General features: G+C 44.9%; 1 protein-coding gene across 1 annotated transcript in view; it reads left to right on the top strand.

Annotated features, from left to right (window-relative positions):
• LOC120023925 (utrophin-like) overlaps positions 1–18,546 on the top strand; it is a 187,234-nt gene that overhangs the window by 131,927 nt on the left and 36,761 nt on the right. The window contains 6 exon segments of the mRNA XM_038968027.1: positions 4,927–5,001; positions 6,345–6,546; positions 6,664–6,749; positions 8,193–8,350; positions 15,269–15,435; positions 17,586–17,697. Coding sequence (XP_038823955.1) covers positions 4,927–5,001; positions 6,345–6,546; positions 6,664–6,749; positions 8,193–8,350; positions 15,269–15,435; positions 17,586–17,697 — 800 coding nt within the window.

The raw sequence follows: 18,546 nt of genomic DNA, 5'->3' as shown, positions 1-18,546 counted from the left end.
CTGCTATTTTTATACGTTATCTCTGGAACCTCCATCAGAAGCTAGCAAGCTAACTAGCTAATAGCTAGTAGTCACTGTTAGCCACGGCTAGCGGTCTTCACCTTTAGATCGGACACCAGTCAGCTTTAGCTCGGTCAATACCTGCTAGTCTGCACAGCGCAATATCAACCCAGAGAATATCAGACAGCTTTTCTCCACCCCATCACCGGATTCCTGCCGCAAGCTCTGGGTCATTACACCGGATCATCGCAGCAAGCTAGCTGCAACAGAGTGGCTACCGCTAGCTAACGCCTCTGTCCCGAAGCATGCACCAGGTAGCCTTGAGCTAGCCTCGAGCTAGACCCATCTCTCAGCTAGCCGAAGAGGTATAGCCCGCTAGTTCGTGGGCTACAATACCTCTTTTGCCAATTGGCCTGGACCCTTTATTGCTGACACGGAGCCCCGCCGATCCATCATGACTGGTCTGCCGACGTAATCGTCCGATATGGTTTCAACAGGTATTTCCGTTGCGATGTCACCAAAGACCCATCTGCTTGCCCCGGCCCGCTAGCTTTCTAAACGCCGTGCCTCCTGCTCGCCGAGCATAGTAGCGACTACCGAACAGCTCCCGGACTCACCAATTGCTGCTTATTGTACCATATTATCCCCCGGCTACACATGCCTCTCTCTAATGTCAATATTCCTTGTCTTCTGCTGTTTCGGTCAGTTACGGTATTATTTCACTGTAGACCCACTAGACCAGCTCAACATGCCTTAGATACCTCTTTTCTCACACACCCCACACATGGGGAGACCTCACCTGGCTTAGCTGGTGTCTCCAGAGATGCAAGCTCTCTCATCGTTGCTCATTGCCTAGGTTTACCACCACTGTACTCACTTCCTACCATACCCTTGTCTCTACCAGATGCCCTGAATCTATTCCACCACGCCCAGAAATCTGCCCCTTTTATTCTCTGTTCCCAACGCACTAGGCGACCAGTTCTTATAGCCTTTAGCCGTCCCTTTCCTACTCCTCCTCTGTTCCTGTGGTGATGTAGAGGTTAACCCAGGCCCTGTAGCCCCCAGCATCACACCTATTCCCCAGGCGCTCTCATTTGTTGACTTCTGTAACCGTAAAAGCCTTGGTTTCATGCATGTTATCATCAGAAGCCTCCTCCCTAAAATTGTTTTATTCACTGCTTTAGCACACTCTGCCAATCCTGATGTCCTAGCCATGTCTGAATCCTGGCTTAAGAAGGCCACCAAAAATTCGGAGATTTCCATTCCCAACTACAACATGTTCCATCAAGATAAAACTTCCAAAGAGGTCGGAGTTGCAATCTACTGCAGTGATACTATCCAGGTCTGTGCCCAAACAGTTCGAGCTTCTACTTTTAAAAATCCGCCTTTCCAGAAATAAGTCTCTCACTTTTGCCGCTTGTTATAGACCGCCCTCAGCCCCCAAATGTGCCCAGGACACCATACTTGAATTGATTGCCCCCCCATCTATCTTCAGAGTTCGTACTGCTAGGTGACATAAACTGGGATATGTTTAGCACCCCGGCTATTCTACAATCTCAGCAAGATGCCCTCAATCTCACACAAATTATCAAGAAACCTACCAGGTACAACCCTAAATCTCTAAACATGGGCACCCTCATAGATATCATCCTGACCAACTTGCCCTCTAAATACACCTCTGCTGTCTTCAACCAGGATCTCAGCGATCACTGCCTCATTGCCTGCGTCCGTAATGGGCCCGCGGTCAAATGACCACCCCTCATCAGTGTTAAATGCTCCCTAAAACACTTCAGCAATCAAGCCTTTCTAATCGACCTGGCCCGGGTATCCTGGAAGGATATTGACCTCATCCCGTCAGTAGAGGATGCCTGGTTGTTCTTTAAAAGTGCTTCCCTAACCATCTTAAATAAGCATACCCCATTCAAAAAATGTTGAACTAAGAACAGATATAGCCCTAGGTTCACTCCAGACATGACTGCCCTTGACCAGCACAAAAACATCCTGTGGCGTACTGCATTAGCATCGAATTTCCCCCGCGATATGCAACTTTTCAGGGAAGTCAGAAACTAATATACATAGTCAGTTAGGAAAGCTAAGGCTAGCTTTTTCAAACAGAAATTTGCATCCTGTAGCACTAACTCCAAAAAGTTTTGGGACACTAAAGTCCATGGAGAATAAGAGCACCTCATCCCAGCGGCCCACCCCGCTGAGGCTAGGAAATACTGTCACCACCGATACAGCTACGATAATTGAGAATTTCAATAAGCAATTTTCTACGGCTGGCCATGCTTTCCACCTGGCTACCCCTACCCCGGCCAACAGCTCTATACCCCTCGCAGCAACTTGCCCAAGCCACCCCCCACCAGCTTCTCCTTCACCCAAATCCAGATAGCTGATGTTTTGAAAGAGCTGCAAAATCTGGATCCCTACAAATCAGCTGGACTAGACAATCTGGACCCACTCTTTCTAAAAGTATCAGCCAAAATTGTTGCAACCCCTATTACTAGCCTGTTCAACCTCTCTTTCGTATCATCTGAGATCCCTAAAGATTGGAAAGCTGCTGCGGTTATCCCCCTCTTCTAGACACTCTAGACCCAAACTGTTACAGACCTTTATCCATCCTGCCCTGCCCTGCCTTTCTAAAGTCTTCGAAAGCCAAGATAACAAACAGATCATCGACCGTTTCGAATCCTAACATACCTTTCCCACTATGCCATCTAGATACCGAGCTGGTCACGGGTGCACCTTAGCCACGCTCAAGGTCCTAAACGATACCATAACCGCCATAGATAAAATACAGTACTGTACAAGGCTTCTGTCAATCCCTGCATTCTTATCGGCAGACTCAATAGCCTTGGTTTCTCAAATGAATGCCTCACCTGGTTCACCAACTACTTCTCAGATTGAGTTCAGTGTGTCAAATCGGAGGGCCTGTTGTCCGGACCTCTGGCAATCTCCATGGGGGTGCCACAGGGTTCAATTCTCGGGCAGACTCTTTTCTCTGTATATATCAATGATGTCGCTCTTGCTGCTGGTGAATCTCTGATCCACCTCTACATAGACGACACCATTCTGTATACATCTGGCCCTTCCTTGGACACTGTGTTAACAAACCTCCAAACGAGCTTCAATGCCAGACGACACTCCTTCCGCGGCCTCCAACTGCTCTTTAAATGCTAGTAAAACTAAATGCATGCTCTTCAACCGATTGCTGCCCGCACCTGCCTGCCCGTCCAACAACACTACTCTGGACGGTTCTGACTTAGAATATGTGGACATCTACAAATACCTAGGTGTCTGGTTAGACTGTAAACTCTCCTTCCAGACTCACGTTAAGCATCTCCAATCCAAAATTAAATCTAGATTCGGCTTCCTATTTCGCAACAATGCGTCCTTCACTCATGCTGCCAATCATACCGTCGTAAAACTGGCTATCCTACTGATCCTTGACTTCAGCAATGTCATTTACAAAATAGCCTCCAACACTCTACTCAGCAAATTGGATGTAGTGCCATCCATTTTGTCACCAAAGCCCCATATACTACACATCACTGTGACCTGTATGCTCTCGTTGGCTGGCCCTCGCTAAATATTCGTCACCAAACCCACTAGCTCCAGGTCATCTATAAGTCTTTGCTATGTAAATCCTCACCTTATCTCAGCTCACTGGTCACCATTCACTGGTCACCATAGCAACACCCACCCGTAGCACGCGCTCCAGCAGGTATATTTCACTGGTCACCCCCAAAGCCAACACCCCCTTTGGCCGCCTTTCCTTCCAGTTCTCTGTTGCCAATGACTGGAATGAATTGCAAAAATCACTGAAGCTGGAGACTTAGATCTCCCTCACAAACTTTAAGCATCAGTTGTCATGGCAGCTTACCGATCACTGTACCTGTACACAGCCCATCTGTAAATTGCACACCCAACTACCTCATCCCTATCTAATTTTTTTGTTGTTACTCTTTTGCACCCCAGTATCTCTACTTGCACATTATCATCTACACATCTTCCACCAGTGTTAATGCTAAATAGTAATTATTTTGTCACTATGGCCTATTTATTGCCTTACCTCCCTAACCTTACTACATGTGCACACACTGTACATAGATTTTTCTATTGTGTTATTGACTACGTTTGTTTATCCCATGTGTAACTCTGTGTCTTTGTTTTTGTCGCGCTGCTTCGCTTTATCTTGGCCAGGTCGTAGTTGTAAATGAGAACTTGTTCTCAACTGGCCTACCTGGTTAAATAAAGGTGAAATAAATTAATATATATACAGTATATACTTTGGAGCTACTCCATGGTGTAAAATGTGTGTGAGGTGAAAGTGATTTTTTGGTGATTTTGGTGATTTTATATATATATATAAAATCACCAAAATCACCAAAAAATCACTTTCACCTCACACACATTTTACACCATGGAGTAGCTCCAAAGTTCTCTCACATTTTCTTTCTTTCTCCCTCTCTCTCTCGCTCTCTCTCTCTCTCTCACACACATACACACATGCACACACACTCACGTTCTCCCACTCACACTGACTGTAACATCCGAATTCATGTCGTCGTGCCATTGCTGTGGTGAGTGTGACTGTTCTTTAATGAGCTGATGGATCAGTAATACGCTGTGGAACTCTGGGAACATTTCCTGAAGGCCAACACTCAACAAATAGGACTCTACTCCTCCGAGAGAGGACTCACTAACCCAATTACCAGTCATTTCCAGCCATCCCTGTGTGACCACATATAAATTACACGACAGCACATTTTTCTCAACAGGTTTCCAGTTTGACATGATTATTTCATGTCTCCCCGCCTTTCCAGTTATTTTATGCCCATGTGTCAGATCGCTATTATACATTCTGTATGATGTATTTCCTCCCTTCGGTTTCTCTCTTTCTATCTTTCTCTCTCTCCTTTTTAGCCGACCTAAACAACGTGAGATTTTCCGCTTACAGAACAGCCATGAAAATCCGCAGGCTACAGAAAGCACTAGGCTGTAAGTGTCCTTTTCTATACACTCACACACACCTCAGCTAAATGTCTTCAGGCTGTAGAGATTCCTGTGCCGTCAGAATCTTCTCCCTCCTCACCTATTCACAACATAGTCCAGGTGCAAGGCATCAGATGCCTTAATGACCTGATCTACTGCCAAACAGTTTGGATCTAGTCTGACATGGAGGGGCTTATTTTGAAGTATGTCCATCCCACTTTGCAGGTTTGTGCGTGTGTGTATGTCATTGAGTTTGTGTGTGCCTGTAAGTGTGTACATCATTTTGTTTAGCTGAGAATCCACCTGTGCCTTGTCTGTTTCATTCTAGAAGGGATCAAATTGTCTTCTACAATAACCAGCTGGCTATAGCTATCATTGTGTTAGTTGTTCCCTGTTGGTGTGTGGCAGTGCAGAGATATGATCACCTGTTCCTCTGGGTACTGTCTGTACCTTGCTGCTGGGACTGAGCCAGGCTCTCTACCATAATTACCCAGGTGTTTATGTTATTAAGAGCGCTCCAACTAATACCCCAAACTTCACGGCGTTACTTTCTTATTTCGCTGTCTGCTTTCTGTCGTGCTGTGGGTGGGTGAGGATGGGTAGGTGTTTGTCGTGCTGAGAGTAGGTGACAGAGTGTGTGTGTGTGTGTGTGTGTGTGTTCAGCGTCTTGTAGTTCTATGCATGGAGCAGTGTGTGTGTTAATCAGTTTAGATGATTCAGGCTCTTTGGGTTCATCTCATATTGCATTCTAATACTTTGCCTCTATTTGCTTGTGATGATGAGATGAGAGCTCCTAGTACAACTGAGTGCTTTGGACCAGAGGCATTCCAATTCAATTTCACCCGTTAGATTACGAGTCGAAGCCTGAAGCATAGACACAGGATCTGTATTTATTAGTTATGACTCTGGCTTAATGTGAGCTCTGAAACATACAGTGAGTGAGGAAGGAGAGTAAGAGAGAGGGATGAGAGAGAGAGGTAACGAGTCGGTATATTTTCCTCAAACACCTGGTGTTTTGTTTTTCCTCCATGGACCCCCACTGTGAGACGTGTGTGTTTGTGTGTGTGTCTCCCACACACTCAGACAGCAATATTCCCCTTAAACGGCTAATTAGGTTAACTCTGAGCCGTGGGCTGCAGTAGCTGTAACTGAAATTGGTTGGCCTGCCACCCTGGTGTCACACCAATGTCTACAGCCACCTCATATCCTGTCTACGGCCTTGTTGTGACATTCCAGCCATCTGTAATTTGCAGTGGCAGTTTCCACTGTTCTTCAGCATTTTATAATACCCTTTGTTGTAATTGAGTGGGCTTAGTAAACAACTTTGGGAAATCCCTCCCTCCATCCAGTGGACCTGTTGGACCTGAACGTGGCCCAGAGCACCTTCGAACAACACAAGCTTACCCAGAATGCCCAGCTGCTGACAGTGCCTGACGTGATCAACTGTCTGACATCCATCTATGACGGGCTGGAGCAGCAGCACAAGGACCTGGTCAACGTTCCGCTGTGTGTCGACATGTGTCTCAACTGGCTGCTAAATGTCTATGACACGTACGTCGTTGACACACACGTTATATTCATGTATTAAACACACAAATTCTACCCCTTGTAGAATTTGTATTTATTTTATTTTCTCTTCTTGTGTATTTGTGTTCCCTCACTCTGTAGTGGACGCAGTGGGAAGATTCGTGTCCTGTCCATGAAGATAGGATTGCTCTCGCTCTCCAAGGGCCATCTGGAGGAGAAATACAAATGTAAGTACCAACCATCGCACAAAACCTCTTTCACACACATAATGCACACAGAAACACTCAAACGCACACAAAGTGAAGTCATACAACTTTATCGCTCACTTTGACACACACCCACGCCCTGAGGTGAATTGAGAACAGCCCTGTGGTGAGCATTGTAGTGTTCTCCGTGCCAGTGTATCCCATAATGCCCTCTGCCAGGCTGTAATCCCAGCTCAGTTACCCAGGGTGACGAGCGGCTGGACCCGTGGCAGAGGACGCCAGTGAATGGCACGTCTAATTAGATGAGAGACCTCCCACTAGTTTAGTAATTTTTTTTTATTGCAGGGGGATTAGGGATATGGCTGGTGCACTGGGGGAGTGTGCTCTGTTGTTCACCCATTTTTGTGTCCTCGTTTTGTCCTTCAGAGTGGAAATATTAAGTAAGCATGGGGCTCATGTGATTTTGAGGTCGTTCACAATGATGTCCTACGTAGTGGCTATGAAGGCTTATGAAGCTGAAACGCATGGCTGCTCATGAATAAGTATGCTCGGCTCAGAACGTGCACTAACGAAGAAGAGCCATAATTAGATCAAGACTGGTTTGCGCACATGCAGACATACACACACGGTATGGTAGAGGTGGCATTACCATTCCACATAATGAGAGCTGACGTCAAGGCAGGGTCTCACACAGAGATCAAAGACATGGCCAGGCAGACCAGATAGATAGAAGAGCCACATCTCTCCACCCTACTCTCTATCGCCTTTTTCTAGTCTCTACTGTATTTCTCTCTCTCCAACGTTCTCGCTGTCTACTGCGTCCCTGTATTTTCTTCTCTTCTCGCTCTCTCTCCATCTCTCGCTCTCCATCTCTCTCTCCCTTCATCCCTCATCTCTCTCTCACTGTCTCTGTCTCTCTCTTTCTTTCTCTCTCCTTGTTTGTCCTATCTATGAGTAACAAGGCAGACAGAGCTCTGACAAGAATCAACTGAGCTCTTGTATTCAATTTGGTTTTGTTTTTGTTTTATAACTTAAAGAAAAGAAACGTTGGGTGTGTACGTTTAAGAACTCTGTCATCCCTTTTAACAATGGGCAGATGCCCCTTCCTCTCCGCTCAGGGCAGGGGTTGTTGGGAAAGTGATTGCTCTCCTGTGATAGAGACAGCGGGAGGAAGGGAAAGGAAGAGAGCGAGGGGAGACGGAGGGAGAGAGAGACTGTTGATTATTTTGGGTTGTATTCTGACAGTGTTGCTCATCTCACCAGGACTCTTCTACTGTACCTCCTCCTCCCCGAAGCTCTTAGTGATGACTACCCACATGAAGCTATTAATACACACACTCACACAACACACTGACTCACACAACACGCTGATCAAAAGTGACAGTGGAGTCTTGGATGAGAAACTGTATTTGTGTAGTCTCCTAGCTCAATCACTCAAACACTTTCTTTCTTTCTTTCTTCCAGACCTGTTCAGTCAGGTGGCATCGTCAGGGGATAGGTGTGACCAGAGACAGCTGGGTCTGCTGCTCCATGACGCTATCCAGATACCACGGCAACTAGGAGAGGTCGCCGCCTTCGGAGGGAGCAACATCGAACCCAGTGTCCGGAGCTGCTTCCAACACGTATGTAAGCACGTACACCCACACACATGGATGTACGCAGACACACGCGCACACAAGCACACACGCATGCGCACAGGCACTCGCGCACACAAACAAAACACATACACATTGCTCATGAAAGTACAAATATAAACGTTCACGTGGTTGGCCTGTCCTCTAATGTTTCACCGCGGCCACCCAAGCACTTTCCCTGTGTATAGGTCTGGCCACCACTCCTGTTGAATGACTTTTCCATCCCTTGGGTTCACATTTTCATTTTTCTCTTTTCCCATGACTCATGTGTCGTCAGTCATAAACTCTGCGGCAGAATTAAATTAGTAAGCAATAAATATCCCAGATTTCGCTGCTCGGGCTCCCAAAATAGTGGGGTGATGGAGCGCGGCTGACATTGGGAATGTCACACAGTGTAACAGGAGCCGCTACGGACCTGGAGATGTCTTTACTGTCTGTACGTTCTCCTATCGCCTCAACACTCCCCTTCTCTCACTCCTTATCTACCTACAACCTCTTTCCATTCTCTCCCCCCATTACACCCTTGCCCCCTTTCCCCATACACTATATTTGTATTAATTGAGCTTTTATTGTTGTTACTTTTTTATTCACATACTTACTTTCCTATTGTTGTTGCATTGTTGAGTGGTGAACCTGCCAATAAGCATTTCGTTGCACTGTGTACTCCATGTATATCATGTGTACAGTGCATTCAGAAAGTATTCAGACCCCTTGACTTTTTTCACAATTTGTTAGGTTACAGCCTTATAGGAAATTTGATTCAATTGTTTTTTCCCCTCATCATTCTACATACAATACCCCATAATGACAAAGCTAAAACTAGTTTTTTAGACATTTTTGCAAATCTATATATAAAAAAAACTGAAATATCACATTTGCACATGTATTCAGACCCTTTACTCAGTACTTTGTTGAAGCACCTTTGTCAGAGATTACAGCCTCAAGTCTTCTTGGGTATGATGCTACCATTCTTCTCTGCAGATCCTCTCAAGCTCTGTCAGGTTCAATGGGGAGTGTCGCTGCACAGCTATTTTCAGGTCTCTCCAGAGATGTTTGATCGGGTTCAAGTCTGGGCTCGGCCACTCAAGGACATTCAGAGACTTATCCTGAAGCCAATCCTGCGTTGTCTTGGCTGTGTGCTTAGGGTCGTTGTCCTGTTGAACCTACGGTTTTCATCAAGGCAATGTAATTCGCTCCGTTCATCTTAACCTCAAGCCTGACTAGTCTTCCATTCCCTGCCGCTGAAAAACATCCCCACAGCAAGATGCTGCCACTACCATGCTTCACCATAGGGAGGTGCCAGGTTTTCTCCAGGCGTGACGCTTGGCATTCAGGCCCAAAAGTTCAATCTTGGTTTAATCAGACCAGAGAATCTTGTTTTTCGTGGTCTGAGAGTCCTTTAGGTGCCTTTTGGCAAAGTCCAAACTGGCTGTCATATTTCCTTTTACTGAGGAGTGGCTTCCCTCTGGCCACACTACCATAAAGGCCTGACTGGTGGAGTGCTGCAGAGATGGTTGTCCTTCTGGAAGGTTCTCCCATCTCTACAGAGGAACTCTGGATCTCTCTGACCAAGGCCCTTCTCCCCCTATTGATCAGTTTGGCCGGGTGGACAGCTCTAGGAAGAGTCTTGGTGGTCCCAAACTTCTTCCATTTATGAATCATGGAAGCCACTGTGTTCTTGGGGACCTTCAATCCTGCAGAAATGTTTTGATACCCTTCCCCAGATGTGTGCCTCGACCCAATCCTGTCTCAGAGCTCTACAGACAATTCCTTTGACCTCATGGCTTGTTTTTTGCTCTGACATGCACTGTCAACTGTGGGACCTTACATTGACAGGTGTGTGCCTTTCCAAATAATGTCCAATCAATTTAATTTACCACAGACGGACTCCAATCAAGTTGTAAAAACATCAAGGATGATCAATGGAAACAGGATGCACCTGAGCTCAATTTCGAGTCTCATAGCAAAGGGTCTGAATACTTATGTAAATAAGGCATTTCTGTTTTTTAAAACCCTGTTTTTGCTTTGTCATTATGGGATATTGTGTGTAGATTGATGAGGGAAAAAAATGATTCAATGAATTTTAGAATAAGGCCGTAACATAACAAAGGGAAGGGGTCTAAATACATTCAGAAGGGTTGGGTTAAATGCAGAAGACACATTTCAGTTGAATGCATTCAGTTGTACAACTGACTAGGTATCACCCTTTCCCTTTCCCTTTGCATATGACAAATAAACAAACTTGAACACACATACACACACACACACGCACGCACACCATCATCTGCACCACCACCATTACAACGAGACGGTGTGATATTCACGGTACAATTCATAATGCATTAAAGTTCGTGGTGAGAGTGACTGATGGCTCTGGCCTCTCTGCCCAGTAGCCTCTCTCTCTCTCTCTGTCTCGCTCTCTGTCCCTGTGACCTCCCTGTATCAGCCAGCCAGCGAAGAGCCGCCACAGTGCAGTCACCCACTCCATTTGATTGAATGGGGCTGTAATGAATGAGGTGGGGGCCCATAAATACGGCCTGTTCTACGGGCCTTGACCTCTTTTCCTCTTTCGCCATCCCTCCATCCTCCCTCCATCCCTACTTCCTTCGGGTAATTGATCTGTAAGTGCCGTAACTCTGCCCCTTGGATGACAGGAGGGACTCAGGGATGAGGGAGGGAGGGGGAAACAGACGAGAGAAAGAGAAAACAGGGAGGAAAATTTAGGGAAGGGTTGGGGGTGTCTGCTTTCGGGCTCAATGCCTTGTCACTCCAGAACTGGTTCTCCATGTCTTTCTGTCTGTGTGTGTGTGATCTCAGAGCTGAATCACATATATCTGACATTTAGCCCCAACAGAGGTGCTCAGCTAGAGGTCACTGTAAAAAAACAGAGATCACACACACACAGGAAAAGGTTTTGAGCGTTCCCCTCATTGACCTCATTGCGAGACAGCGCCCGCCAAAACGGCAGAGAATAGGAATCAACATTTTCCAAAGAAATACGAAATAACATCATAAATTGTTCTTACTTTTGTTGAGCTTCCATCAGAATCTTGTACAAGGAGTCCTAGGTCCAGAATAAATCGTTGTTTGGTTTTAGAATGTCCTGTCGAATTCGTGCCACAATGCTAGCCAATGTTGATGACGTTCCCAGTTTCTCTCGACGCAAAGAACGGAAAACTCCAAAAGTCCAAATAAACGTTGAATAAACTGATAGAACTCGGTTGAAAAAACCTGCTTTACGATGTTATTATCACATGTATCAAATAAAATCAGAGCCGGAGATATTAGCCGTGTATACCGAACGCTTATCATAAGACAATATGGAGGTGCTTCCCGTGCCTTGGTAGACAAAGGAAATTCTGGACACGTCATTCCAAGAGCTCTTGTTCGACCTCAGATCAAGCTAGACACCCCATTCCACCTTCCACTGCCTGTTGACATCTAGTGGAAGGCGTATGAAGTGCATGCATATCGATAAATATTAGGCAATAGGCAGGCCCTGAAACAGAGCCTCGTTTTCAGATTTTTCACTTCCTGTCTGGAAGTTTGCTGCAAAATGAGTTCTGTTTTACTCACAGATATAATTCAAACAGTTTTAGAAACTTGAGAGTGTTTTCTATCCAATAGTAATAATAATATGCATATTGTACGATCTAGAATAGAGTACGAGGCAGTTTAATTTGGCCACGATTTTTTCCAAAGTGAAAACAGCGCCCCCCTATTGACAAGAAGTTAAATGTGCAACCAGAGGGAAAAAAATTCTATATCACCTGTACTCCAAACACAGAGACGCGTACAAAACCCTCCCTCGTCATCCATTTGGTAAATCCAACCACAAATCTAACCAGATTCCTGGTTACAAGCAAAAATTAAAGCAGGAAGCACCAGTGACTCGGTCTATAAGAAAGTGGTGAGATGAAGCAGAAGCTAAACTAAAGGACTGTTTTGCTATCACAGACTGGAACATATTCCGGGATTCTTCCGATGGCATTGAAGAGTACACCACATTAGTCACTGGCTTTATCAATAAGTGCATCGAGGACCTTGTCCCCACAGTGACTGTACGTACATACCCCAACCAGAAGCCATGGATTACAGGCAAGATTTGCACTGAGCTAAAGGGTAGAGCTGCCGCTTTCAAGGTGCGGGACTCTAACCCGGAAGCTTGCAAAAAATCCTGCTATGCCCTGAGACGAACCATAAAACAGGTAAAGCGTAAATACAGAGCTAAGATTGAATTATACCCCACCGGTTCTGACGCTAGTCTTATGTGGCAGGGCTTGCAAACTATTACAGACAACAAAGGGAAGCACAGCCGCGAGCTGCACAGTGACACGAGCCTACCAGACGAGCTAAATCACTTCTATGCTCGCTTCGAGGCAAGCAACACTGAGGCATGCATGAGAGCATCAGCTGTTCCGGACGACTGTGTGATCACGCTCTCCGTAGCCGACGTGAGTAAGACCTTTCAACAGGTCAACATACACAAGGCTGCGGGGCCAGACGGATTACCAGGACATGTGCTCCGGGCATGTGCTGATTAATTGGCAGGTGTCTTCACTGACATTTTCAACGTGTCCCTGATTGAGTCTGTAATACCAACATGTTTCAAGCAGACCACCATAGTCCCTGTGCCCAAGAACACAAAGGCAACCTGCCTAAATGACTACAGACCCGTAGCACTCACAGACGTAGCCATGAAGTGCTTTGAAAGGCTACATCAACACCATTATCCCAGAAACCCTAGACCCACTCCAATTTGCATACCGCCCAAACAGATCCACAGATGATGCAATCTCTATTGCACTCCACACTGCCCTTTCCCACCTGGACAAAAGGAACACTTATGTGAGATTGCTATTCATTGACTACAGCTCAGCGTTCAACACCATAGTACCCTCAAAGCTCATCACTAAGCTAAGGATCCTGGGACTAAACACCTCCCTCTGCTACTGGATCCTGGACTTCCTGTCGGGCCAACCCCAGGTGGTGAGGATAGGTAGCAACACATCTGCCACGCTGATCCTCAACACTGGAGCTCCCCAGGGGTGTGTGCTCAGTCCCCTCCTGTAGTCCCTGTTCACCCACGACTGCATGGCCAGGCAAGACTCCAACACCATCATTAAGTTTACAGACAACACAACAGTGGTAGGCCTGATCACCGACAACGATGAGACAGCCTATAGGGAGGAGATCAGAGACCTGGCCGGGTGGTGCCAGAATAACAACCTATCCCTTAACGTAACCAAGACTAAGGAGATGATTGTGGACTACAGGAAAAGAAGGACCAAACACGCCCCCATTCTCATCGACGGGGCTGTAGTGGAGCAGGCTGAGAGCTTCAAGTTCCTTGGATTCCACATCAACAACAAACTAGAATGGTCCAAACACACCAAGAAAGTCGTGAAGAGGTTACGACAAAGCCTATTCAGGAAACTAAAAAGATTTGGCATGGGTCCTGAGATCCTCAAAAGGTTCTACAGCTGCAACATCGAGAGCATCCTGACTGGTTGCATCACTGCCTGGTACGGCAATTGCTCGGCCTCCGACCGCAAGACACTACAGAGAGTAGTGCATACGGCCCAGTTCATCACTGGGGCTAAGCTGCCTGCCATCCAGGACCTCTACACCAGGTGGTGTCAGAGGAAGGCCCTAAAAATGGTCAAAGACCCCAGCCACCCCAGTCATAGACTGTTCTCTCTACTACCACATGGCAAGCGATACTGGAGTGCCAAGTCTAGGACAAAAAGGCTTCTCAACCGTTTTTACCCCCAAGACATAAGACTCCTGAACAGGTAATCAAATGGCTACCCAGACTATTTGCATTGTGTGCCCCCCAACCCCTCTTTTTACGCTACTGCTACTCTCTGTTCATCATATATGCATAGTCAATTTAACCATATCTACATTAACATACTACCTCAATCAGCCTGACTAACCGGTGTCTGTATGTAGCCTCGCTACTTTTATAGCCTCGCTACTGTATATAACCTCGCTACTGTTATTTTTCACTGTATTTTTACTGTTGTTTTATTTCTTTACTTACCTATTGTTCACCTAATACCTTTTTTGCACTATTGGTTAGAGCCTGTAAGTAAGCATTTCACTGTAATGTCTACACCTGTTGTATTCGGCGCACGTGACAAATTAACTTTGATTTGATCTGTCCAATTTACAGTAGCTATTACAGTGAAATAATACCATGCTATTGTTTGAGGAGAGTGCACCATTTTGAACATGAGAAGTTATTAATAAACAAATGATGCACATTTGGGCAGTCTTGATACAACATTTTTAACAGAAATGCAATGGCTCATTGGAACGGTCTATAACTTTGCACATACACTGCTGCCATCTAAAATTTCCCTGGATGGATTGTGCTCGGGTTTCGTCTGCCAAATCAGTTCTGTTATACTCACAGACATTATTTTAACAGTTTTTTGAAACTTTAGAGTGTTTTCTATCGAATACTGCCATGCATATGAATATCCTAGCTTCTGGGCCTGAGTAACAGGCAGTTTACTTTGGGCACGCTTTTCAAGCATAATATATTTTTGGCACCAGGCATGTTTGTATAGTCTCTCTCTTCCCTCTCAGAATGTTTACTCACTGACCTTTGTGGGTAGCCGTGGCAACTGAAAGCTCAAGTGTGTTTGCTGTATTTTGGACAGCAGCTATCTCGAGGTGTAAAAGGATTTAATACCTCTGTAAATGGTAAAGAATATAGGTCTAACACTAGGGCTGTGCTTGAAATGTCGCCATGTTCCCAGTATAGTGCACTGTTATGGGTCCTGGTCAAAAGTAGTGCACTATATATAGGGAATAGGGTGACATTTTGGATGCAGGCTAGTTGTTGAATTCACTTTGACTTGAAACCTCCAATTCCTCTTTCCTCTTCCTGTCCAGGTGACCAATAAGGTGGAGCTGGAGCCCAGGCAGTTTGTTGATTGGATGAGACTGGAGCCCCAGTCTGTGGTGTGGCTTCCTGTGCTACATAGAGTGGCGGCTGCTGAGACAGCCAAACACCAGGCCAAGTGTAACATCTGCAAGGAGTGTCCCATTGTAGGGTTCAGGTAAAAATACACACAAACGCATATAGGCACAAATGTGCACGCAACTTTGATGTTAGTTCCTTTTTCTTTTTTTCCTTTTTGGGGGAGCGGTAGATCAGCATTAAAATTGAAGATAGATTGTGGTTTCCATCGATTTAATTGTCTGCATAATTTCCAATCCCCCATATATTTTTGGGGAAATATATATATATATAAAAATTATATATCTTTATTATTTTCCCGTAACCCTGACATCAATCCCTAATTGGAGTAAACGAATAGACAACAACACTTAGGCTTCTACTTCCAACTTAAACATACATTTTTATATTTTGTTTGTTTTTAGTCCCATCCTTCAGCTCCACTCAATCCCTCCCATCTATCTCTGAACACCATCCAGTTTCGATTTCTATTTGCCATACAGTACCAGTCAAACATTTGGACACACCTACTCATTCAAGGGTTTTTCATTGCATTGAGGCATGAAGGTCAGTCAATCTGGGAAATTTTTGAGACATTCCTACTAATCTTTCAGAAAACCAGTTCAGATTTAAGTTCATTATATAAATAGGCACACTTAATTTTGTCTGGCTTGCCATTCCAAATGAAATGGAAAAAATGTTGCTCATTAAATTAAAAAATGCCACTAGGCCATAAGCAAATAGTTAAACTGGGATATGACTAAAAAGTTAATCAGGGTGATTTTTAAACAAATAGACACCCTACACCCTACACCCTACACCCTACACCCTACACACACACACACACACACACACACACACACACACACACACACACACACACACACACACACACACACACACACACACACACACACACACCCCCACCCACCCAGTGGGTTCATGCATGCTGGTCTCCCTGCTCTAGTAGAGTAGAGCAGAAAGGGCAGGCCTGCTCTGGAGGGCAGGCATTTATCTAAATGCCAGCAGATCATAAACTTCTGACTAAATACCAACTGGAGGAGGACATCTAGAATCACTCGCGCTTGCACACGCGCGTACACACAGACGCAGACATCCACAAACAGTGCATAAGAGACCACCCCTGTGGTACTGGGGGTCTCAAAAGACTCCTAAAGGTCTCTCTCACACAAATGAACAAACACCACCGGCTGATATGTCAGTAGTTTATCATAATCACGCTTTTATGATTCCAAAGACCTCCCTGTGATGAGCTGAGTTCAAAGATGTCCACAGGCCACACCAGGAGACATTTGACACGACACATTCCTTTGGTCGTCTGTCAGGAGGGAGAGGGAGAGGGAGAGGGAGAGGGAGAGGGAGAGGGAGAGGGAGAGGGACACACTGAAGCCTGAAGGCCCAGAACATCCAGAGGGTGAGGGAACCCTTATTCAAGGTTTCAAAGACCTCTCTGATGAGGATAGGCTACCCGTCCTGTTGGGGGAGGACGCAGAGTGCTGTGGGTTGGCAGCACACTACATTGCTGCCTGCCATAAGTTGAGGGACAGTGTCTGACAGACCAATCAACCTGCACATGTACTCAACTGTATGCTTATTGTTATTGTTGAATGTATGGTTATTTTGACCCTTGGTTATTGTTGTTACTGTTGTCCCGTTGACATTTTTGATTCTCATTTTTAGTTATATTGTAAATTTCCAAAATAAGCTTTGGCAATATGTACATTTTTACGTCATGCCAATAAACCAAATTGAATTGAATTGAGAGAGAGATAGAGAGAGAGAGAGAGTAGGCGTCTGTGTCAAGGCTAATGAAAAGGTTGCTGTGTAGTGGGACGTGGGGTATACTGTGCTCTACTGTCTGATGCATTGCTATGGGCTCTGTCATCACTCAGATCACCTTGGCTGTGGTAGAGGAGAGAGAAACAGAGGGATGGAAGACTTCTGATGTTGCGCATGAATTCGGCCCATCTTAATTTACAGTTGTCTTACGAATGTCTTATATACTCTGATTTGAGTACGATGAAAAGGTGTTTTGGGATAGAGCTGCAGGTGCTTCATTTCGATCTTAGCAGAGGAATTGAAGAGAGAAGGTGATGACAGGAGGCCCTGGAATAGCCAATATGAGAGCATAACAGAACACACACACACATGCACATGAAAGAACAAGATTGGGAAATGGAGGAATCTGTTTGACGGAATCATTACTCGTATTATCTTGTTTTTCCCTAGGTATCGCAGTCTGAAGCACTTTAACTACGACGTGTGTCAGAGCTGCTTCTTCTCTGGACGAACCGCCAAGGGCCACAAGCTCAACTACCCCATGGTGGAGTACTGTACGCCGGTGAGGAACACACACACACACATACACACACACCTCTGTGCAACCTCATTCAACAAATCACTAGTTTTGCAACTTGTCTTGCCAGCTACATCAACTTCAGGAGCCCGGAGCAAATTGGATTTGACTGAAAAAAACATAAAATAATCTTTATAATTTCTGTGAGAAAGGCGTTTTTCGCCACACACACATAGAGAGAGAGACAGTGAGGCAGAGAGAGAGAGAGACATAATGACATTTGACTTGTGAGTTTACTGTTTTTTTTACTTTTGTTTATTATCTTTTTCACTTGCTTTGGCAATGTAAACATATGTTTCCCATGCCAATAAAGCCCTTAAATAGAAATGAATGGAATTAAGAGAATAGTATATATATATATATATATATATATATATATATATATATATATACACTACAGGACAAAACTTTATAACTTTAGGTTTTTATTTGTACTATTTTTTACATTGTAGAATTGTATTGAAGACATCAAAACTATGAAATAACACATATGGAATCATGAAGTAACCAAAAAGGTGTGAAACAAATCAAAATATGTTTTAGATTTGAGATTCTTCAAAGCCTTGATGACAACTTTGCACACTGTAGGCACTCTCTCAACCAGCTTCATGAGGTAGTCACCTGGAATGCGTTTCAATTAACATGTGTGCCTTCTTAAAAGTTCATTTGTGGAAATTATTTCCTTCTTAATACGTTTGAGCCAATCAGTTGTATTGTGACAAGGTAGGGAGTTAGCCCTATTTGGTATTAGGTCCAAATAATGTCAAGAAAAGCTCAAATAAGCAAAGAGAAACAATAGTCCATCATTACTTTAAGAAATACGGAACATTTCAA

The sequence above is a fragment of the Salvelinus namaycush genome, chromosome 29 (genome assembly GCF_016432855.1).
Source record: "Salvelinus namaycush isolate Seneca chromosome 29, SaNama_1.0, whole genome shotgun sequence".
NCBI classification, from domain to species: Eukaryota; Metazoa; Chordata; class Actinopteri; order Salmoniformes; family Salmonidae; genus Salvelinus; species Salvelinus namaycush.
This window is presented reverse-complemented; position numbering and strand designations above follow the sequence as displayed.